The sequence below is a fragment of the Antrostomus carolinensis genome, unplaced genomic scaffold, assembly GCF_000700745.2.
Source record: "Antrostomus carolinensis isolate BGI_N321 unplaced genomic scaffold, ASM70074v2 scaffold13109, whole genome shotgun sequence".
NCBI lineage: Eukaryota > Metazoa > Chordata > Aves > Caprimulgiformes > Caprimulgidae > Antrostomus > Antrostomus carolinensis.
In genome coordinates this window covers 35,193-61,086 of record NW_010340713.1, presented here as the reverse complement: position 1 = coordinate 61,086, position 25,894 = coordinate 35,193, and the positions used below count along the sequence as shown (strand labels likewise).

General features: G+C 34.0%; 1 protein-coding gene across 1 annotated transcript in view; it reads right to left on the bottom strand.

The window, feature by feature from the left end:
• Window positions 1–7,930: 7,930 nt before the first annotated feature.
• The window catches only part of SBF2 (SET binding factor 2), a gene marked incomplete at its 5' end in the record, with an annotated part of 53,105 nt that continues 35,141 nt past the window's right edge, over window positions 7,931–25,894 (bottom strand). Inside the window, 9 exons of the mRNA XM_010176249.1 lie at window positions 7,931–8,486; window positions 8,787–8,918; window positions 11,252–11,339; window positions 11,747–11,940; window positions 12,699–12,803; window positions 17,590–17,823; window positions 18,427–18,554; window positions 19,934–20,060; window positions 24,875–25,060. Of these exons, the coding sequence (XP_010174551.1) occupies window positions 8,388–8,486; window positions 8,787–8,918; window positions 11,252–11,339; window positions 11,747–11,940; window positions 12,699–12,803; window positions 17,590–17,823; window positions 18,427–18,554; window positions 19,934–20,060; window positions 24,875–25,060 (1,293 nt within the window). The remainder of the gene's footprint in view (window positions 8,487–8,786; window positions 8,919–11,251; window positions 11,340–11,746; window positions 11,941–12,698; window positions 12,804–17,589; window positions 17,824–18,426; window positions 18,555–19,933; window positions 20,061–24,874; window positions 25,061–25,894) is intronic.

The following is a 25,894-nucleotide window of genomic DNA, read 5'->3' as shown; positions in this document are numbered from 1 at the left end:
CTCAAGTATTTATTAGCACCAATAAGTGATATCTGGGCCCACTTTTACTCGCATATCACTTCGATGTTTTGCTTCCTACCTATGCACATAAAATGGAAGAGGTGTGTTTGCTGCATGGTTTCTGGTTGAAAAACATTCAGTGTACACATCAAAGGAGATTTTCTTTTAGGTGTGCCGTTTGTGTTTCAAACCGATAGGAACTCTCTCATTGTTACAGGAAATAACAGTATTAATTACGTAATAGGTCAAAATAATATTAGCAATAATTATCCTAGCAACAGGACACAGCATTGTATTAGCAATTTTTGGTCAGCCCACTAGTCCATTTTGCCTTCTGTCCTCTGACAGTAGCTCATGCTCAGCTACACTGATGAAAGTGCAAGAAAATTTATAACTAAATTGTTTTGGTTAGAGCAACAACAATTAAGCAAAGGCATCCATATTCTACTATGCAGATAAAATTCTGTATTATTAATTATTCCACATATAAGAATATCTATGTAACAGATAAGTGTGTTACATCATGGAAAAAATGGCCCTAATTTGGAAATTAAAGTAGAGACTTGACAGTGCATCCTTTGTACCCATCTCTAGCAGCTGATAATAATTTGGCTAAGTCTGCGTTTGATAAACAAAGCTGTGATGTTCTACTGGAAACACACTTATAGTAATATTAGCAATGGTATTTTCAATGACCAGAGTTCAGCATACTTGATGTTGGCTTCACGTTAACCTCTTTCCTCAGTGCTGTTAAAGCTAATTCCAAAGAGTGATAATCACATGTCAAATGCTGAGAGTGCTTGAAACCCAGGCTCAGATCCAGTTTTACAAACTGGCCCCTTATCCTTACAGCAGACCAAACTCCAAACACCAACCCTATTCCCCTACCTCCAAAAATTCCAATATATATATATATGTACAACTTGAATTAGCCACTATTTTCTAAGCACTTTGAAAAACAAAGACTCCTTCCCTTCTGGCTTTAATTGTATTACAGCACCTGCAAGTATTCTAGGCAACTCTGGGGAACAAGTTAACACTGATCATCTCTGCTTCTCAAAAATTTCTCATCTAAATTTAGACATAATCAGACAAGTAAAGGTCAAAAATGCAAAACAGGCAGTGAGACAAGTATAAAGGGAGATTTTGGTGAAAAGGTAACACAACTGCTCAGAAGAAAACAAAGGAGATTGGAAGCCTTCCTTTGCTACTGGAGATGTGGGTATATTGGATCCAGTTCCATGGCCTGCTTACTTTAATTCTTCCCATCTGCAGCAGATACCTGCCTTTTTCCTTTCTATTCTTTGATCATCTGTCCAATAGATGAATATGCACTAAACTGCTTCCACATGCTATTCTGATCTCTGCTTTACACTGACATCAACTCACTGCTGTGTTAGGCACTACCTACCAGCCTGGGCTTGCTTTTCCTCCACGTCTCTCTACTTTTTGATGTCCATAGCCTTCATAATCTCTGTTCATCCAGGTTTGTGAGAAGAAAATATATACAAAGGTTAATCTAAAATCCCAACTTCTAATATACACCAATGAGAGCAGTAATACAGTCACTTGTAATTTCAAGTACCACTGAAGGCCTCACTAAACTTTTACATAACTCAAATTGATGAAAATCAATAGAAATCAGTGGATTGGAATTGCAAGATAAACTGAAGGATCACTGTTTTGGTTGCACATACTCATTTTTTAGGTAAAGCTATAAAGTTGTCTTGAGATACTATCATCAAATAAGGAAAGCTGTCCTTATCTGAAGTATTATATGAATTTAATTTAAAAAAATTTAAATATGCATAATGTTTCGCTATGAAATGGTGAACAGGTGTGAGAAAAGAAAAAGTGGAAAAGTTGCACAGAACTGCGTTTTCAGGAAATAGATGAATATCATAAGGCAACATGCATGCAGTGACCTAGGACAGGGGAGAAATATTTTTGAACTGAGGCCATTCTGACAATGGCTAAAAATTTTTTGGTAGTCCAAAGCAAGTTGCTAGGGTACACATGACATTATTGACAGCAATATTTAGTTTTGATAGCAAAAATGGAAAATCTGCTCACATGACAGAAATCTGTGTGTAGCATTCTTTCAACCAACACACATTCAGAATCACAGGAAATAACTACATGTTTGGGTTTTATTTGTAGGCTGAGAAACTTGTCACGTATACCACTGTGTGGTTTTAACAACTGAAATAATAATTGATAAAAATGAGTTTATCTTAGAAATTATTTTCTCTACAGAAATTTGTGTCACTAAAGAGTGACTAAAGTCTAAGATGACCATTTCTGCAGGAGAAGAGGATAAAACACTTAGGTATTTTAGAGTTAAAACCAGACATCTGATTGCTGAAGCAACAGTATGATACTTTCTGAGATTGTAATACGACCTATAGCTTGTCCTAGCACTGCTAATGTACATAATACACACAGTGGTCAATGACATGATTCTACATACCATAACTAACTCCTTAATTTATTCCTGGCTCTGGTTCATTATCACTTGATGGGGTATTTTCTAAGTTTTCAGGCACTGCTACATACTTACACCAGAAAAGGAGATTTACTGCAAGCTTTCCTTTGAGTCAAAAGCCTGAAGTGAAAGAAGCCAAGTTAAGTTTTATTGAATTTTTACTTTTTTTTTTCTTTTTGTAAGAAATCAGTTCTAAAGATGAAGAAAACTAGTTGTTTTGAGTAAAGTAAGGAAAGCAGAAGAGATTTTTGAACATAATTTCATTTAACTTTAAAGCAAACACATGAATTACTAATACTTTAATTCAGGAGGCACCAGGAGCACTCTGGAAATTTTAAATAAAAGTTCCTTGAAAATTTAAAATACCAAAAAGAAAAATATCTTATAGGCATCTCAGAGAAACAGGCTGTCGAACTGAATAAAAATTAAATGGTAATTGTGTCACCAACTCTCCCAGTGTTTTTTTTTTTTTTTTTTTGTTTTTTTTTTTAAAATTCCAACCTTAAATCATTTGCCTGCATGAAACACCACAAAGATTTGAATGCTTTATATTAAACAATGTAAGTATTTTTGATTTTAAAATGTTAGCATAAGCATTTGCTTCAACTATTGCATTAAAATATTTGCCAGTGATATTGTGAGCACAGCAGAAATAAAAATCAAAGTTTTAACTATTGTGGTGGCACAAAAACATATGCAAAACTGAACATGTAAGTATTTAAACATGAGAGTGATTTTACCTGTCCTATATCTTACTCTATTGAGCTTAATTCATAATTATACACAATTTTATGAAGTTATCATTTTGAACTTACTGGAGATCTTGATGTGAATAGAATTTTGAACTCACTGGCACCACTAATGAAGATGGCCCATAGCCAGTGTAACCTGGCAAAGCTCTTAGTGCCGTCAGTCTAATTCTTGTTTCTTGAGCTACCTGATTGCGAAAGTATTTGCACAGAACCCTCTTCCTGGGGGCTAAATTCAAATCCGTCCATCATTAAACAGGGATGTTGTACCTAGTATAAATTTTGGACAATTAATGGAGACTTTTAACACAAAGAGACACCACAATTTTTGGAGACCTTGTCTGATGACAGGTTGGGTGAGTTTGAAATATAAGAACCCTTATGGAGTTTAACAGTGAGAGAAATTCACTAAACAACAATGTATATGTTGATATTTTGTCAATATATATTGACAAATGATTCATCAATAATTAAATCTTAAAATAAACCAAGACTATGCCTCAGGTTCTTCTAGGTAAGTATAAGGGGCAGCAAGAAGTACCATTCAATACCTGAAACAACTGCTACCTTTGTATCTCCTTCCAGGATAACACTGTGGTCCTTTTAGCTTAACTATATTTCCATCTTCTGTTATTGCCTATTTTACAGATAAAAGTATAGGCTCTCTATGAATCTCCTAAAAAACACATAAACAAATAATCTTTACCAAAGAGCAGGCAGTGGACAACGGCAACAGTAAACTTGACACAATCAAGTAACATACCCTCTTCGTAAATGTGCTAATCCTGTCATGTAAGCATAATCTAAAGAGAAAGGAAGAATTATATAGTGCAACCTGAAACTAGACAAAATGTAATTTCCCATTGGATGTTGACAACAAGCAACATTTTAGAGAAGCGGAGATCAATCAGCTTAGACCATGAAAAAGATAAGTATGATAGTATTTTGGCTAGGTATGACTAGCAATCTGGAATTACAATTCACCTGCCACTAGAACATCTGCTAGTTTGTGAGGTCTGCATAGAGATCAAGGTATAAACAAATAAATTATGACAATCTCAACTCATTAAAAGCTGTGTTTACTTCATAGCTGCTTGCTAAACCAGCAATTATATCAATGCTCAGTCCCTTCAGCTCTTGACCACCAGTCTTGCGATGAAGGAGAAACGTTGGTTAACTGTCAGTGGTAAGAAGGGAAGTTAATATCTAGGTTTTAATTACTGGAGTGTGATTATGGTAGCCATAGTTTATTAAACTTAATTGATTTGCTCATACAATCTTAAAGAGTAGTAATTAAAGAACTGAAAAATCCCTTTGGGTGAAAAGTTGTATCAGCTTAGACTGGAAAGGTCTACAGCAGAAAAATAAAAAAAAGATAAAATTAGCCTTTGGAGATTTTCTATTATGCAAAAAAGAAACAAAAAACCAATTCTTATCAACATTTGTATTAGTAATCCATTCCTTTGAGAGGCTAGCTGGCCTAGTAAGTAAAGAGAGGAAACAATAGTGAACTTGCAGCATCCTTATTTGACAGTAAATTAAGAAAAAGTTGTATGTGAAAAAACTCAAACATGAAAATTTCCTAAATGAGCATGTGGATGCTAATACTGCCCTTGGCTTGCACAGTAGCCAAAATCTGTGAAGAAACTGATCAAATACAGACAAAACCTCAGAAAGTAGGTGCAACAGTGATACTCAGCATGAACTTTAGCATAACTGGGGAACTGGTAGATTCATTTCAGTTTTCTGAATCCCCAAAGCAACCACAGGATAATCATGAACAGACAAAATATTTGGATGATCACAAATATGAAAAACGAGAAATGTGGTGCAGCCACTTAGACATACTCCAATAATATTACAGGATGAAAAAGCAAAAATACAGTATTTGGACAAGATCACCACATTTTTGTTATGTCTGCAATTCACAAAATATCAGATACAAATAATGTGTGTGGGATGTGATACAAGATTTTGAACATTTGTTTCTGGGTCTGTTAGCTGTTTGTGTATTATTACATAACCAGTGACCCACACATGTGGCATGCTAAGGATTTTATTATTTAGTACAGTAATTCTAAAGTTCCATCAAAAGTAACGACTTTTACAGAAAATACTTGTATGTTAGATAGGAAAGATAAATTACTAATATAATATACCAGTAACAACTCTTCAAAACTTAAACTCAGTTCATCCTGTCACCTATTATGCAGGCATTTTGTTACTCAACCCAGAGAAAAACAAGCAAACTTCTTCCCTTATGTAAAGCCCCCGATAATACTCTCTCTTTTCTGCAGTAGGAATGTCATGATACACAGTATGGGAACAGCGATACGATACACCAGAGGGAGCACATGTTTACCTCATCCTCAGCTCCTGGATGGGTTCTTTTTTTTTTCCGGAAAACATTCTTAGAATATGAAGATGGATCCTTTTGTACAGAGAATTTTTCCCAAGCAAATTCTCTGTTCCTAATTCTCTTCTACTGCTGCCACAACTCAAACACACTGACATACCCTACAGCTTATGCTATGGTAACTTATCCACATTTTCTCTAAGTCTGTTTGAATCTTCATTTTGTACAGAAGAGACCCTCAGGGACACTGCAAACTTTGTGTCTTCATACCAAGAGCCTGTGCCTACCACTCCTTTGTATATTCCTTACATAAACACCACAAATATCATATATCTCATTACAGCTTTTATTTGGATATTTTTAAGTTAAGTTGCTCAAGTCCATTTTCCATCAATACAGACACTAAAAATTGAGATCAACATTTAAGGCAACATTAGCATCCATGCCAAGCTCAATATGCAAACCTTATCATCTAAGCACCACAGCATCCAAGAATTGTCACAGGTCCCCTACCTCCGTCACACATTCCCTTTCCGTTTTAACTCTGCTACCCCACACTACACTCAGTAATTCAATTTAGATGCAACTTTCTCAAGTAAGACCTTGTAATTTTTAATATTTTGTTTCTTATGAACTAGATCATTTTTGCTTAAGGTGATATAAATGGGTCAGATACATTTCAGGGTAAAAGTATGCAGTTGATTTATGTTGTGATACCATATAGGATTTTAAAAAAATATATTTAACATCATTATTCAGTGACTTAGTACGAACATTATGTGTATTCAGCCTTTTAGTAAAGGCTATTCATTGAGACTTGTTAGAATGATAATTTTGCTTTAAATTATGATTTCTTTAGTGTTACTGTTGACAAGTGTTTGAGTTAAGGATGCTCAAGTGCAACTTTTATGTAAGAATATTTACAAGTATACAAAAGACCACATAGTTTTTAATACACCCACTATTCTTAATACAGAGTAAATAAGGATTTGTCTTGTGCCTGTGGAAATATTTCAACATGTGGGTCTTGCTTTTTCCTCTTTTACAGTAAAAGGAAAGGTTTTACTTTTCCTTAAGGAGTGTATTTATTACAGATGGTTAGCATACATATATCACATAACATAAAAGAGTTAAAATTAACTAGCTACAAAATAAGCAGTGGTATGTATATTTTCATATAACCTAAGAACAGGATCAGTATTTTACAAAGTACATATAAAAGTACTTCATATACAAAGAAAAATACAAATGTGCAAACACCATTGTCACAGGTGGAAATTTGTCAGTTGAAAAATGCTAGAAAAATCCTTCATATTTTTGTTTTGAAATTGCAAGTGCATTAAAAACAGCTGCATTTCCTGTTGTGTGTGGTGAGAAATTTATGTTCCTTTCTGACAAAATACATTAGTTATAAAAAAAACCCACAAACAATTTAATAACTGAAAAATCTTTTAAGTATAGTCAGTTTGGTTAGGCTGACATTAAATTACAAGCAGAATGTCTGGAAAAATGAGAAAACAGTGAATCATATATACAAACCTTTTGTAATATTAGTGTGCTATTTAACATATTAACATTTCAAAATAAAAACAATGGCTTAATTACCTACATATTCTACTCAATGTCATCAATATTTGTAGACTGTAAAATTTCTACGAATTTGGGGCTATTAAAAATGTTTCACCAGGATTTTAAGCTGAACAAACACAATTTTATCAAATGTAAAAATCTATAAACAGTCTTCCAATTCATGTGCAAAAAATGTTTAAAAAGTATCAAATCACGACACATCAAACCTGATTATGTACATATTTAATATCGGTAAATGTTGTTAACTAGCTAGCATTGTTCTGCTATAAATAACTTACCTCTGTCCTGCAAAATGTCTGCATTTTAAAGATTTCAGTGCAAGTGCTTGCTTCATTGTTTAGTGCATTATCATGTTTGTTATTTTTTATTTTACAGTGAGCAGAACAGCATATAAATTAACATACAAAACTCACACATAAGAGATCTTTCTTCTACTGAATTCCTAGTTTGTTGTTTTCTGTTTCTCCTGGGAAGTGTCAGCCAGTTTTCTTTCATTTATCCCATTGTAATTGCCAACAGAATCTAAAATAAAAGTGCTGTGATCTTCAGATAATCCCTAGAATTTGAAATTCCATAACAACACTGCAGAAACACTCAGCAGAGCACAAGATTAGAGAATGATCTGCACACTAAGAAGACACTTGAAAGTCTGGTATCAGGCAATTTCACTTTTTGGTCTTTGAAAATATCAACTGTCTATAAATATTGGCAACCTGATATATATGCCACTGGACTATTTATTTTATTTTTAGGAATTGCAGACATGTTCCCTCTTATTCATGACTAACTTGGAAATAAGAACACTCTGTTTAAAAATATAAATAAAGTGAAAATACACTTCCTGTTGGAGGGAAAATTTCTACAATTTCCTTTGAACAGGTTTCCTAACAGAATAGCTCTGAAATGAGAGAACTAGGATTAGATGATAGTGCAAATACAGCTCACTTTTATAGATAGGAATTGTACTGAAGAAAGTGGAAATTCAGGATAAATGGATTATTATTTTTTTGAAGTCCTCCCTGCAGAAAAAAAAATAGCAGTTACAGTGGTTATAATTATTAAACAGAAAAGGAACTTTAGCATATTATGAACTTTTATGGTTGAAATTTAAGGAAGGCTGGTTGTCTTGTCAGTAACATTTCAGAACTTAGCTTCTTACAGGAAGATGTGCTTTAAATGTGTCTTTATTATGGAACGTTTTTTCTTTCTAAGCATCTGAAATGCAACTTTGGATCCTATCCATCCATTGTTGAGCACTCTGTGCATCTTGGGCACAAAAATTATATACACGTTTATTTGTCTTCAACTGCAGAGGAAAAATAAGAACATGAAGATAGACAAGTCAATACACAAAACAGAAAAAGAAACTTGCCAGCTTTTAACTGTAATACTCAATGTACTAATTAGATCTGAATGTAACATTTTTTTGAGCTTCTGCTCTTGAGAGTGATGGCCAGCTGCTAACCATGTAAAAACTTTTTGTCTTGAGTTGGCATGACAGATCCTTCCTAGCTCACACCTTCCAGCAAGACTGAAAGTAGTAAGCTAAACATACCAAGAAAAGAAAGTTTTGCATAAAGATCAAGTAAAGACGAGATATACTTACATCAAAAAATGCTTTTTCACTTGCATGTTTTGGGGCTCCAATTGTTGGAGAAGCAGGAATCACAGTTTCTACTTCTGCAAGGTCTATGTGTCCCTTACAGCTTGTATCCTCACCAGAATCATAGTATCGCAGCTAGACCACAAGAGAAAAAAAACATCCAAATATGCTATTTACATGGACCTTTCACTTCTTTCCTTTTCCTGGATAAAACTTGGGAGTATGGAGGGGTAAGGGTGGGATGCAAAAATATTATTAGGACCCGAGGACATCAAACATGGGAAATTTCTAAGACAACTGACAGAAACCATAGGTCTGATATATATAAAATGGTGGGACCAGTGATATCCCTTAACTGGCCAGTCCTCTATTTGACATCTCTGGGTAATAGCAAAGTCTCCATCATCCGCCCCTGTGCAGACACGAAGTTGGGGAGGAGCATTTCGTCACCAGAGTTTCAGAGCAGAGATGCTTCAAATAGTCATGCATTGTTTCTGGGCAGAGGACGTGTGAAGGATGAAAACAGAACCTGGTCTTTAGTATTCAGCATTCCTTATCTGTTTTTCTAACAGAAACCACCTCTTCATAGTTCATTACATTGAAACTAACACAAAAGCTTTACTTCACCAAGGAGTTAACAGAATACTTATTCTCTATATTTCAAGAATTTAAAATGATCAGCAAAAATTTAAGTATAATTTTAGATAATTATAAACTACATAGAAAACTCACATTTTCCTATACTGCACTTAGTGGTTGAATGAAGCTTGCTTTTTTTTTTTTCCTCCTTGCAAAGATACTTTGATATGAATATTAACCACTCTGTAAACTGAGTTTCAATATGCAAACTAGTTCCAGAAGAGAAAATCCGATACTTGCTTTTCAAACAAACAAAAAATCCCATAAACCAATGCAAAACAGTAAAGCAAACCTTCATATCAAAGGTCAAACAACAGAATTCCAACTGAGATTGACCTGTATTACTCCTACATCTGTGATACTCAGGAGGATATCTTTATGTACAAAAATGTTTAAGTATTGTTTTCTTCTGCAAAATGAACCTTTTCTCCTGTTTATCAGGAAGAATAATTATAATCAGCAAATTTCTTGGTATTTTACCACATTAGGCTAGAAATCCTCAATTAGCATTTTAAAAGATGACAGTCTTTATCTATATTATATATTTTTAAAGTGCATTGATTACAATAAATTAATATTTTAAACAAAAGTATACATGAGTCTGAGAGGTTACAAGCCACACTGTGTGGAATATTTGGCTCAGTGAAGATTACTGCCAGATGACCTAACACTATTTAAAGTATGAGAGACCACAAATTTCCACTGAAGAATTCTGGCATACATTTGGAAATTGGGAAAAATGTTTAAACTAAGAGATCTCCTCTGTTTTTAGAGTTCCTTGCTGTACAATTATTTGTCAGAATATTTATGAATACTTCTGTTACTAAATTTATGTCACTATGACTAATCTAAATTACTCCTATATATGGCAGCTGAAATTATTGTTCAGTCAGGAACTTGGCATTTCAGGACTTTTAGAAATACAGGTTTGATATGAAATTTTAAGTCATTTTAGGTAATTTACAAAATTCAAACTCATTTCAGAGTGATCTGTCTTCCTGTTCTCCATATTTGAAAAGACTTTCATACAAAGATTCCAAGTTAGCTTTCTCAAATACAGGTTACAGAAAAAGATTAAAAAGGGAGGTAAATGGATTTTTCTGCTGAAGCAACTTGGGTGATGATTTTCCAGAGTATATCATGCCCTTTCATTTGCAAAGAAAAATTCTCATGGCAAAGTGCTTAAGGAAAAAAGAGGCTGTAAAATACACACTGAGCATACACTAACTACTAGTTTCATCATGAATGCCTGAATTAAACTTGCTATCAGTTACCATATTAGCTCTCAGCCAATTGCACTCGAGGAAATACCTTCTAAGTTTTTCACTTTCTAGTTCAGAAAGAGTTTTTAGTTCTTTTGGAAAATAAAGAGGTCATATTAAAGGGCAAATTATGCTCACCACTTAATTGCTTAATGACATTCTAGAGTCAGCAGTACTTTAAAAAATTGCTTGTATACCACAATGCCCAGAAAATGTCCTCAGGCACTACCTGGCTTTTTTTTCCTGAGGTATGAAGCAGCCAAAAATTGTTTGGGCTCAAACAATAACGCGTGACTTCCAGTCCAAAAAGTCTTTTATGATTATATGTTAAAGTTACCACTATTAAAAACAAAACAAAACAAAAAAACCTCTGTCCATTCAGAATGCTGTATCAGCTACAAGATACACAAGATAAACATAGATATATGGTCTATAACAATGTAACACACACATTGCATCTGAAAATAATCATTATTAGTATTATTTGTAAAACCACTCATACAAACTCAGTAAATAAAAAAGCAGCAAACTAGTTAGAAAAACATCCAATATCTGAAAAAGTTTTACCTGATGTTTTGTCACATCCAGCACAAACCAGCGAGGTTTCCAACCTTTTAGTAAGGCTCCTCTTTTGTATAGCGTACCTTCAAAAGATCTGAAAGGTACAGAAAATACAAACGGCATGCGATTCCATAATAGCAATACTGCTGATATATAACAGCCCCAAAATGACTACATACATATTCAAACACTTCTTTTACTGCAGTAAAACAAATCAGTTTTAATCCAATAGTTTAGTTATTGGTAACTGTGATACACCGATAAACACTGTTTCAGTACTTTAGATGCATTAAATGTGCATCTACAATTTGCTTCTGCATATAAAGCAGAAGATTAAAGTTCACTCATCAAGACAACTAAATGTAATCAAAACCAAGAACAAGGAATAAAGTAATCACAAAACATTCTGTGCATATGAAAATGTCATTTTTTCTTCCTACGACAGAGACTTGTACCAATCTAATACAAGGTTCAGAAATACTCTATTATTATTCAGTTTACCTGTTTTCATCATTCTTTGATGTGAAATGATTGTATAGTGTAGTTGTTCTTCTATCTACTCCATTAGAGGGAGAGATGCTTGCACTCTGTTCCTCACCAAGCCCACTGTCAGGTATTTCCAACAAAGATCTCTTTTGATAGGAATGTAGATTAGCTGACATCATCCCTGAGGAGCCAGAAGGATGTCTCCGGAGCTAAAAAAGATGAAAAGAAAGGAAAAAAGGTAATGCAATGTGTCTTGCATTTTGAGACTGTCTCAACATTATACTGATAATACGTGGTACAACACATAAGTTGTGAACTATTAGGAGGCCAAAAAAATCTTCATAATACAGGTCAGTGCTGCCGCAAAAAAGAAGTCAGATGGATGGCAAACCAATTAATTTCTTAATTTCTTAAGCAGAAGGGTTCACATGGTGTGAGAAATCAGTATTTCAGAAAATCCTTCTATACTCCAGAGGCAGCCTTTGACTTAGGAAGTATCTATATTGTCAGCTATTCTTTTTACTGCAGTCAAGCACTGGAAACACAAGCATGAACGCTTCCTACCTTTGCTAGAATCTACAGTTCCAAAATTCCATTTAGACATGGAAATATCTTTACTCATTTCTGGAACTCTGTGGTGTCCTTTTGGCTACTTTCTGGAACTGAGTTTTTCTCGTACTTCAAGAATCTTTTAAATATATAAAGTCATATATTTGTGTATTACTAAAATGCTCATGCCAATTGTGTCTGTATACCTTAATCTACTCTGGAAAAGCAATTAGATAAAAAGCACAAGTATATTTTTCTACATGCAGAAATACAGAGCCAGTATCATGGGTTAGAACAACATATTAAATTTTCAAAAGCAGTATTTTACTCCAAGAAATACAGTGATTTTGTCAGTGCCCCAGGTAACCTACATAGCAGTTTGGAATTATTCTATTGGATGAGCTCTTCTACTACTTACATTGTCTTGTCTGGTGTCATCTTTTAGATTCATTTTGACCCTTTCCCACAAAAGCTGCCACCTTTCTGGGTTCTGATTTAATTTACTTTCCAACCTTTCAATCTCCTGAAACAAATAACAAGGGTTTTCTTAAGGACAAGCATTTCTAATTGATCATGTCCTGGCAATCATGTTTATACAACCATTTTCTAGTCAATATTTTTACACAGGGAACTTTTAGGCCATGTTTCCCAGTAAAGTAAAAAAATCCTCTGTCAAACCACCTATAAACTGAAATCAATCAGATTCAGGAGTAAAAGGCAACCAAGTACAGCATCAGCCACATCATTCTTCTTGCATGTCACAGGCTGGAGGAGCCACTGTGCTTTCAATTCTCTGCCGGTTCTCCTGAACACATTAAATTAAACACTGATTGCCACAATAGAAACACAAAAATGATAAGGATAGGCTATATTTTATAAAAATATTTACAAAGAACAAATTCTGTGCTGTGACATCAACATTGTACACTGCCAATATTAACATTTATAAAATGTGATACAAAGCTGTAATAAAAGAAGGAAATGAAACAGAAAGATTTATTCAATTTGGATGCCAAACTGTAACAACATGTTCTTGTTGTGGAACCTGGGAATATGACCTATGTCGATAACCTCCAGTTAGGGTTATTTCCTGTTAATAAGACAGTGCATGCAAAGTTAAGTAAAAAGAGGCAATTTCATTAGTTTATGTTTACTTGTGAATACTCATTGACACGTTTGTCGTTACTTTGATGTGTGGTCCATACTCCTTGCCATGCTTCCTTTCTATATTTTTACTGTCAACAACTATACTGTTACGAAAATCTGATTTTTAATGAAAGCAAATTAAAAACTTGATTTTGCAAATCCAATTAAGAATTGATAATGGAACAAAAAATTGCCATAGGACAGAAAATTCTCATGCTATGTAAAAGCCAACTAAACTGCAAGACATTAATTTTCAAAGTACAGACAGTAAGTCTCTGACTTTATTTACTTCTACTATACCAAATGATTAAAGTAGATTTCATAATATTCTCCAAATCCTATTGGTTTTTTAGAATGACAGTTTCTTCAGGGAATTGTTATTGATTGACAGACTTGCAGAAAATGACTACATTTTTAAGGTAAGAGAACATTCTGACCAGGAAATTAACTCCTGAACTAAATTTTGAGCTCTGAAGTGAAAATAAAAAAAGTCACTATTTGACAGTGTTACAAGAACAGAATATATCTACAAACTCTTCCTTGCTGAAGGTAAATTAGAAAACTTAAAAATAAAACTAAATATAAACAATCTGGCTTAACAGCAAGAATCAAACCTGAAGTTTTAAATACTGAAGGTAGCTGAAAGCCACATATAAATTAAATATTATGCGAAACTTCCTGGCAAGAAATAAAACCAGAATAGTTTTGTTTGGAGTATCTTCATAGGTAGATACAAAAATAAGGAATGGTGAGCACAAGCCAGACTAAAGGTTTCTTTAGATTTCTTGTTCCTCTTTCAAAGTGCCGAGCATGAAATGCTTCCTGATGGGATAAATACAACTGCATCAATTTACCACAGACTTTTTATGTAAAAGGCTGTTTAAATTCCTGCAAAAGCATACAAGTTCTTTAGTGCTAAAATTTATTCAGGTTTTAATCTAATCATTCTCTTTCTGCCCTAGTCTTGACTTCTGACTTTCTCTGCAGAATCTGTAAGAAACTGAAAAACTTGTTGCGTAGCAACTGGGTCACATTCCTTCTTTTTTGGCTCTACAATGAGTAGTGCTTCCAGAACTTAAAATGAAAAACTTTCAACAATCTCCTATATATAACTTGAAAAGTTAGGAATAAATTATCCTTTAATAAATCCCATATAAAAAACTTATATGGCAATAAATCACTAAGATTTATTCTTGCCCCTCCAGTTTTAAATTTTATTGAAAATGTGAGATTTTTTTCCTTCCATGTGTGGAATGGACTATGAATAGCTGCATTTCCTTGAAAGAAAAAATCCTTAAATTTATCTTTCTGGTTCATCTCCTGTTGAGATGAACCTAGACTTAGGGAAGCAGAAGTAAACATGTATAAAAAGAAAGGTTATAACAAATACAACTGTATGAATATCCATTTCCTGAAATCAGTAATTACAAGCACGTCCCTTTGTTAAACATCACTCAGATAAGATAGCTCATTTATAGTGCATCACAACATGTTCCTGTCAAAGGATCATTTGACATGATATTTCTCTTTATGGGCAACATTTAACCCAGAACTTTTGTCTGTACTGAAGACATGGCTCCTGGGTGTGCTACACTGTGGTATAATCTTACTGAACTTTACAAGCAAGGAAATCAAATGCTTACAAAAAAAAGCAGCAGGAACCTCAAAGTTCCTGTTAAATGAGCTGGTTTTGAGTTTTGTGGAGAAATCTACCTTCTTTAAATAGAAAAATTATTTTAAAACTATTTGCAACTAATCTCTGAAAGAGAAAATATAGGCATAGGTGTGCTGTTTCACTATGACCTTTCATTTTCTTTCAAAAACGGATGGGTAGCTACTCTTACTATTGGTACCTTGTTTCTGATTTCTATCATGCAGAAAGGCCATCAGAAAACGGTCTTAAAGGGAAGCACCTTTGTTTGGATCTACTTTTGAACATTTATGTCTCTAAAGTATACTTTTGAGAATTTAAGATTTAAACAACCTAGCTCATATTTGCTGGCTGCCTCTGATGTGATAGAAGTGAATTGAGAAGCTTTATACAGAAATCTGTGTTTTAAAATGCATTTTATTACCTGCGATCTTTGAAAAGCTTAATTTAGGACTAAATGAATGAACTAAAACTAAGGGAGAATCAATCTTCCCCAGTAACTTACCATTGCTAAATATGGTCTCAGTTCAAACATTTTTTGATACCCACACATTCTCAATGGATTTATGATTAAAGAGAGGTCTTTCTCCTACATCAGCAATAGCCCTAAATTAACAACTTGTTTTAAAATAAAGTTCATTTTGCTTTTTAAACTTAAAAGAATATTTTTGTAACCTTTATACAACCTCTTCAAAGTTTTCCAAATGTTCCTCTCCATTGCTATCTTTTATTACGATAATCTAATTCACAAATAACATTTAAACTCTATAAAACCTGACCCACATATCTTTGTCTAATGGCTAATTTCCCTGTTATACAGCAGTTTCTCACAGCTGTGGATATGGATAGTTTGTCTGGAAATTTGAGTTTAGTGAATTAACCCTGTGATGACAGAAGCACAAGAGAGCAGAGGAGAGCCTGTGACATTAGTCTTGTGAGAGGGAGCTAGGGACTTGATTTGAGCTCTTTTCATTAGGAGAGAGTCCAAGAAGCAGGTTACACCATGCGTAGATGCTGATGCTGAATCAGTTATCTCCATCCTACAGTCAACCACAGAGCTCTGCTCCTGCTTCAGGGAACCCCAGGAAGAAATGCAGAAGAACATTGTTGCTATATTCCTGATGTACTTCTGGCCTCTAGTTACTTGACACACAAGCTCTCTGTTTTTTGCTAAAGAGCCCCTCATATGACCCCTGCTGAAAGACTGCTTTTTCTTTGCATTTGTGAAATTTTTAACTCTGAGAAGTTCTGGCTATTTTATGTTGAGTCAAGGGCAGTTTTAGAAGTTTAAGGGGTTTTTTTGTTTGTTTGTTTGTTTTTTTAACTGGGCATTGTTCTTGTGTCGCAATTATTATCGGAAGGAATGGATCAAAAGAAATTTGAGGAATGTCCAAAATAAAGCTAACTTTAGCAAAAGCAAGTCTATCCTCAAGGACTGAAATCCGTTCATAAACTTCTTGCCTTAAGATTTCGCTAAAAATCACCTTTTGATTCGGGGGAGTTCAGGGACCCACAGCGCACCCTAATTTTCCAAGCACTGCAATATCAGGCTCCATAATCCCAGCGTTAATAGTAGGTAAAGTCTGCAAACACTTTTAAAAATAAAAACTACATAGTGATGTGTATCTGAATATGCATGTGGCTTGAAATAATAGCTCCAGGAAATGAAAAATACCCTTGTCATTTTCCTGTACTATCAATTAAGATTATAATCTAAATATTAGGACTGTTAATTAATTATAATCAAACAACAAACATTTAAGAAAATACATGTGTTAAATCATTCAAAATAACTACAACAGTTATCATGATAATGAGATCCTTTTACATTTCTAATGAAGAAAGGACAAAATCTAAGCAGCCTACATTAGCTCAAACACGAAAAAGCCAAAATCAAACATCTCTTTCAAGTACCAAAACATTCTGAAGAATCTATTTCATGGAAAGCAATCATGGAGAGGTTTTTTGAGAAATTTGGGCCAAGATGTTCAGTTTATGATTGTGTATCTGCCTCCCATTTGTTAAAATCAAGAAGTGTCAGATTCTGTTTTCTGTTCTGTCTGGAAATCAAGGTCTTTGTCATTTTACTACACACCTACTTTAAACTGAGTAGAAAGAGGACAAAAAAATCTAGATTCAACATTTGCTCTAATTAAAATAACAGTTCCTACATTCCTTACAAAAGGTAACCTACAAATTTATTATGCTACGTAACTTATTATCTAAAAAAGTCAGTGAAAAAAAATGAATCCATGACTGGTTTTCTCATAGTCACTAACTGCTATTCAAGTGTACTCCCAGAAAAGTGTTTATTCAGAACAACATAAGCTTTGTAGTAAGCCTGATTGATTCCTAGACCAACCATCACTTCTCAAGAACAACCAGTTGGTTTTCCTAAATACTTGATCCTTTTAATAACAGTATATTTATAAGGCAATAACTTAAATAAAAAGTAAACATGAATTTCATGAGCATAAGAGAACTTATTGTTCTCTGTTACACATGTACTTACATTTAAAAGGCTGCTGATGGCATCAGGTTGTATTTTTTTAACATCATCATAACATGGCCATACTATTTTTCTCTTGGTCTGAGAGAGTGAACCATCTGTTTGGTCTGTTTCCTCTGGAACACTGCATTTTGCAGTTACCATGGTCCAGTCATAGGAAGGACCTGTAGCCAAAATCTCTTCTACGTAATAATCCCACTTTTTGAGGCTGGACATATTTACATTTGGTTTCAGTGCCTATTTGAAACAAAGTTTTATTATAATGACAGAAAAGAAGTCTTTGAGTTTCAGACTTACAATACAATACAATATTTATATTTTCTAGATTATATTAAATTGAACAGTATATTGCACTGGATGAGTAGTGCTGCAGTTTGATAATTTCCACAGCAAGATGTTGGCTCCGTCCGACTGAAACCTAAAAGTAGTTTTGGGAATACACTGCTCCTTTATCCTTCTACTAAACCAGGTGCCTACCAAGAACACTAATTCCGCCTATGCAGCTGGTACCCTCACAGTCTTTGTGCCTCCTATTAAAGATATAAAAGGCACTCGATAGCAATCACCCTTCAGTTTTTCTCAGTAGGAAATCCAAGACTCGTTAGCATCAGACAAAGGAGACAGGCTGTATAACATGTTCCAGAATTTGGCCCTTCAAATTACATTTCCATAACTAAGATGACTGAGGATATAAGCCTGTGAGACACTACTACAGTCAGTCAAGGTGGCTGAACTTTGTCTGCCAAGTGCTTAATTCAGTTGAGAACAATTAAGATATCAAAGTGTACTTAAGTAATCACTCAGAGTAACAAATGACCCGTTTTTTAAAAAAAATCATACCTCTATTTCAGCAGGGGCATAGAGGTAATTGAAGAAAACGGGGCTCTTTTTGTGCATCTTTTCAATACATTCCCAAATACAAATTCCTTTTTTGGCATGTTTATCTCCTTTATCTTCAAACAATGTCCCTAGGGAAAATAATTGCAGCAAAAACATAGCTTTATGATAATACATAACAAAGGGAATTTCACAGACTAAACGTATAGTAAAATCTACTACCAAATGCCATTGCAACAAGAGATTGTATTTCATGAAACAACTGCTGTGCTTTGCAACTGCCACTCTGCCACAAATTAGAAAGTATCAATTTTGTATGGAAAAATCACTCAGTAGCATCATATTTATAAACCTGTTCTGAAATTTACTGAAGCGCTTGAATGTATTTATGAATGTCCCTTTCTGCCTGCAGCTATGCTGACTCAGCAGATCACCAAGCCTTGCTAACTGATTCTGCCTCCTGCTACCCGAGGTTACCAGCCTTTCCAATCTGCTGGACCAGCTGCATCTGAAATCACTTGCTTAGTCATTTCAGGGAAAACAAATCAGGCAAGTGTAAACAAGTTAGCCATAGATTTGTGCTGCCTGAAATGACTTTGGAAAGACATATAGTTTGTCCAAAGACTACTGGAAACAGGATTTTATATTGCATTAAATGGTATTTGAAAGTAAACCACTCTAAATAAACAACCTTCCTCCCACACCAACTGCAGAACCATGTAACAATCCAAGCTGGTAGGGACCGCAGGAGGTCACCAACTCTAAATCCTTGCTTTTGTTCAAATGAAGGTAAATAATAGAAATTAACTTTTTTGTTGTTGTAATAAAATGGTTGCTCAAGTTTAGTCTGTTTGACAGATACTATGATTTTGAAGAAAAGCATTAAAATTGACAACATGCCATGAGAAACACCCCACAAAGCTGTGAAATTCAGAGCACTTAAGTGTTTTGCTTAGTGAACAAGTTCCAAGAGCAGCCTCAGCTGTGGCTGTGAGGTCTTAAGAGGGCTCTGAGGCCTTGGAACCTGTAAGGCTGTACACGATAGATGGAGTAAAAAGGAAATATAAAAGAAGACAAACACTGAAAAGAATGCAAGAGAACAAAGTGAGAGATAATAGATGGGGAAAGGCTTTCCTTTCCTAAAACCTCATGGACCCTCTGAAAGATTCTCAAGGACTTTGTTTCTGTTAACATAAGGTATTTAGTAAGGGAAACTGAACCATGTGGATAAATTGCTAAAAAGCCCCGAGGCATGGAACTGATTTCTTCCACTTTCTCTTAGTCCCATCAGTAGCATGGCTCAGGAATTATTCATTCAGAAAATTCTACATGTTATTCACCTCCATTTTCCTTTATATTCTCAAAATGGAATTACTTACATCATCACCATTACATCATCACCATGCAATTACTGGACCATCTGAAACTACCCAAATTTTTATAGACCAAATACTGAGGAGAAAAATACCAACTACAAAACCAATATGCAATAAACAAACTTCACACATACCATGTTCTAGTCTTTCATAGTCTGAATCCAGAAGAAATGTCTTAAATCGATTTGATATGTGATGAAAAGCCAGAAACTTCAGATAATATTGATTGAACTCAAACTCTGTTGGGTATTGATTATGAATCTAAAAAAAGAGAACAAAAGAGGATATTGAAGTATAATACAAATAGATATGTAATAAATAATGATGTGAAACATGACAGCAGAATGATGCCCCTGTGAATGCTGACAACAAATACATCCATAGGCAACTGTCTTCTCTATGCACACAAATCTTTCTACATTTTGTCTAAGAATATTTTAAAGCTAATTAAATTAATGTATTGTCTATGCTGCAAATATATTTCATAGTAGACAGGATGTACTGCAGTTTTATACTCTGTACAAAACCCAGTATTCTTCAAAGTAATCAAACTGGATATAAATTTTCTTTTGGATAACTCATGAGACACCATGTAATTTCATGAGCAAAGATGCTACTCCTGGATGTAGCTTGAAATGAAACTTTAATTGGAAAGTTTTGCAGTGGACTTCTTACTATTGCTTAGAACCCAATGTAGCAGACATGTACAGAGGTAATACTGCAAATCATATTCCATCTACCATTACTGAAACAGCTAATTTCTGAAGTACTTGCTAGTCTACACATATTTCTTCCTTTTCAAAATATGCACCAAAATATTACAGTATGAAAAAAAATTAAAAACATACTGAGGAAGTGTCTTGCCATTATTCTTATAAAATAGTAAAAACAATGTAACACCTTAAATTGTTATCCTCAGTTAGGCTTGGGATCTATCTAATTCAGTGAATGTCTCCAACACAAGTCAGGAGCAGATTTTTAAGATGACAACACAAGATTGTCAGAGTACAGCAATGTGGGATAGTTGGCTCTTCACAACTGCTTACTCTTGAACATGATCAGAAAGAGCCTGGGCTAGGATTTTAAGCATTAAGTTTAATATTGATGGCAAAATTTTTTAGCATTAATTATTGATGATATTTATACTTGATAGTCAAATAAAATTCAAGATTCTAAAATTAATCTTGATGAGATTCTGCTCACTGAAATTTCATGTGTTAATTTAAAATTTCCTCTTCAAATAAGCTTATGAATTATGATCTTTATTTACAGAATTAAGCATGGTAATTAACCAAAAATTCCAAATTACAATGGAAATAAATAGTTTGCAATGAAAAAAGAAATTGCTGACTGAATCTCACATTTGAAATATGTCCCACAGTGCTTTGTCTAGCTTTATAAAAAACATGTAAAATACCTTTAGTTCTGCAATCTTCCCATGTTTTGTCTTTTGCATTCCCACTACTCTCATTTTCCCATTCCATCTTTTCTCTCTAATCTCTACTTACCATTTCCTTGAAAGAGAAAATTTTTTTAGTACTTTTGGAAATTAGTATTAGACTACTTGAAGCTCTGTGATGTTTAGATTTTCACATGTGCCAATTGAAAAAAACCCAACCAGCTAAATAAAGAAAACAAATACGCATTTAGCAAGGAAAGGTTATCTACTGAACATACAACAGTGACAAGAAAATCCCTTCAAAGGACCTATAAACACATACACAACATTTCAGTCAGAGAATCTGTAGTTATCATATCTCAACATTAGCTTGTGGCTAGGCATTTAAAACGCTAAGATACTTTTAGGATATCTCAGTTCAATATAACCAAACTTACTTTATCCCTACTTTTCCCTGATACAAATACAAAACACTGCAGGAATGTAGTCAAGAATAAAGCTAAGCAAAAATTTTTTCATAATAAATTCAAGACTTCAACTTCATAGACAAAGTAATGTTTTAGTCCTCCTTATAAAAAAGAAAATCTATTTTCTGGGATACATTAGATTAAAATATAATCAGAGTACACTAATTCTGTTCAAAAATGAAATAATGTACTTTCGAGCTGAAATCCAAAAAGCTCTGCATGTGTGTGTGCATTTGGACACGTATACAAGTAGTTTAGTACACACTTTCCAACTTGTGTTAAGAAAAGTTTTCTTTAATATACTGTAAGAAGGAAAGGCTACCTTCTGCTATTTGACATGACTTATACAGGTCATAATTTCTTCTTATAGTCCAATAATTATTTTAAGACATTTGAAGAGTTATAAGAATAAGCTGCTACTAAAATCCTGTCATGAATCTACGTGTGGTTAGTGATCCCATTTCTGAGACTTCTGGAACTACAAGTAACTATAAGTTTTGATAATATAATTTACTTTTTAAGTGAAAACACCTATAATCTAAAACATTTCTTTGATAAGGGTGAATATTGTATTTATTGTTACTGTCAGTGTTTCAATGGCTGCGGCTGATTTCAGCACATGTGGAGATGGGAAAGATGCCACAGCCAGGTGAAGTGACTACCATTATTGATGATTTGTTTAGCTGCAGTGCAGTCTGTAAAATTTAAAACATGTCTGAGCTATCAGGGAAAAAAACCCCTGGTAAAATACAGCTCCAACATCAGAGTGATAAATTAGAAATTTAACATAGGAGAAAATACTTGTATTTAGTTAAGCAGTTAAAAATAGACATAAAGGAGAGATTTCTATTACTGCAGGCAATGTAATTACTTAGGTTGAGGTTAAATACAGCTGGTTTCTCTGTGGTAAGTCTTTAGTGCCATTTCAGTTAATTCACTGATTTTAAGGGATATACTCAAAATTTACATGTAAATCAGAAGCAATGTTTTATACTTTACAATTTAAACACATGCCACCTAAGAAAGGTAAGTCTATAGGGATAGGGTATTTTTGAAAAGAATAACTCCACTGTCTTTTAAAATGCTTAATCTCCATAATACATGAACATTTAAAACCTGAGTAAACTGAAAGGTATTTCTTATATGATTAGAGAAACTCAGTATTTTACAATTCTTTTTCAAATCACCATGTTCTCAACTTAAATATCTCCCAAATGTATTTAATAATCTTTAATAATCAGCCTCCCTTAGTTTTCCAATATATTTTGGTTCTGTAATCTCATTATATATCAATATTTACTTAGTTTAATTAAGAAACAGTACTCCAAAATGTCCTGTGCTAGTAATCCCTAGAAGGCTACTCCTGCAAACACTGGAATAACGGAATACATCTACCATGGGAGTAGCACACTCATCTCCTCTTACACGGGGTGCTGTAACAGAGCTCCTTATTGCACTTAAAAGAAGACAATTCTAGAAAATAATTGGAATGTTTTCAGCCATTGTTATCTTTGGCCAAGAAAGGACATGGAAACATAGCTTTACTGCATAGTCAGTGTAATATAGATAATACAGATTTGTCTGTTACTAGAAAAAAATCTTTAAGCTAAATGACTTACAATCCTATTTAGAATGCAACTTGGAGTAAGTTTTCTAGACTTAGGAAGATTAGTCTTCTAACTCATGATGGCATAGTATTGACTTACCAAATTCTAACACTATGGTTGTAAACTCCAGGGAAATTACTTCCGAAGTCAAATTTATGGTTGAAGTTTCACAGGAATTTACTATGAAATATAAATTTACTCAACATTTGTACTTGAACACTTCTGTTACAATTCTTTGGTTTCTGTGCAACTTGTTAGATAACTACAGAATCCAATTAGACTGCAACTTGACCCTCAAGTGTAACATATTATGATCATTTTTTTAAAATTGACCATTTACTGGAAAAAAACATGTAGTCCTTTCAAAATATTTTTAACCATTATAGTCTCAACATATTATACACAGTAAGAAAGTCACCATAGAGACAGTATGTGCATTAAATGCCATGGGTTAAACTAAAGATACAGAGAAAACAAATGAAGCAGTGATTCCTAAATTAGAACTGCATCATCTCGTAAAAAGTCATTGTTTATGCCAATATCTCCAGGTGTCAGCTGAATTATTAATGCAAAATCATTCTTTCACAATAGCAGCATCTGGCAAATACTCTCTCTGCGTCTGAGAAGACTGAGTTTATGAAAGTGATGTCAGTGCAGGAAGCTTTTCTTACTTTTCTTCTGTAACTATTTGGTAATACTAAATATAATTAAAATAGAATTATTTTCTAGAATTTACTTCTTTTAAGCTCAAAAAGGAGCTCTGTTACAGCACCCTGTGTAAGAGGAGGTGAGTGTGCTACTCCCATGATATATGATTTATTAACTTGCAAGACAGCAATCAAGATGGCTGTTGGTGTTTAACATTGGGATACAAACAAAATTTTTCTTTTCTGCAATATGTTTTTCAGTAAGACTTTACTCATCTTCTAACTTAGAAGATCATTCATTATTAAGTCTCCCATAGATATCTAAAGATTGTTTTGCATTGGTTTAGCAAGTTATTTAATCTGTAGACTTTGCTTCAGGTAGCAGAGGAAGTCTACTTGCTGACTACTCTTTCAGGGTCTGAGTGTAATATTCTTAACCTAACTTCTTCCTACACAATGTAATTGCTGGTGTTCATCTTCTTAACGTGCTGTATATATAAAAATAAGAACATCTCAGGTCCACCTGGTTGTTGTTTCCAGACCTGATGGAGTACAAGGCCTCTTCAAAGCTCATAATCAAGCACAAGGAATTAAAAACTGTCTAGTCACTGTACTAACAATCAGTTAATTTCTTCTTCTGAATAAAGGTACTCCAGACTGCCAAAAGACAGCCTTAGGCTTAAAAAACTTCTATTTGAAATCTCTGCATAAATGACCTTAAAAAATCCATAATGCCAACCATCCCTCTTAGTCTGTTTTGTGTGGATAGGTCAGTTTCTTCTAGGCAACCATTCCAGCTGTTCTTGAGGAGAAATCCACTCACTTTAATAAAACCTACAGAAGGAAGTTACTAGTCTTATCTCAAACCATTATCTGTAACATCTGAAATAGTGGCATCTACACACCTATTAATGGATTTGTCTTCTAAACTAAAATTAGACAGAGATTGACTTACCTGATGCACACAGTCTAAGAACTGTAAGAACACAGGAGCAAATCCACTACCCTGACAATTGAGAGTCAGATTACTACGTTGACTGAATTTATGGCCAAAAGAGAGCCATTCTTTTTCCACCAGCATTCGGAAGCCTTCAAGTGTCCTATAGAAGGGATCACTGAGTAACTGCACCAGAGATACTACCTAGATCACAAAACAGGATATATTGTGTTAAAGAGTGACAGAAGTTAGAACATTTTAGTCAATGAATATAAATATTTCATAATCTGTTTATAGTTCAAAGAAACAAAAGCTTGATTACAACTATTTTGCCACATAAAGTATTTTTATAAAACAAACCAAATAATGAAAAAGCTTCAATTTAACTGAGACTTTATGATATCAGTAAAAGTCAAACCTAAGCAACTATAGACTTTGTCATAATGCTTACCATATTTAAATTACACCTGAAATAAAACCAATAATAAAATAATGATAATAACTATTTATAAAATTGTATTGTCTACCTCAGCAAAGAAAGTGTTAAGGAATTGGTCCTGAGGGTGACTTTAGAGTTTCTGCAGTGTTGCCATGCTATGGTGCTCACCAGCCAACTTTAGCCTGTTTTCATAGACAGCATCTCAGGGGACTTTAAAATGCAGCATAAACTTCTTTCATTTCCAGCTATGTATGTTCCTTTCTCTATTCTTCTTTGTTTCACAATTATTTCAATAATTATGTTAACATTCTTTTGTGGGTTTGTTTACCTGGTATCAAGATGTTGGCTGCACATTAAGTTTTTATTTACTAGAATTATTGTTATCTGTGTTTATCTTCTGAATTATGAAGCAACTACATGGACACAATGCATCCATTAAAAGAGGCAGCGGGTCTTCATTCACCTGATTTATAGCTTGTTATCTGTTGTGGTGATCTGTCCTTGCAGCAGGTGTTACAGTCACTTTGGCACAAACTTAGTTTTCTCCTTGTGTGTGGTCTCCTAACAGTTATGTGGTCTCCTTTCATTTATGGAAAGTG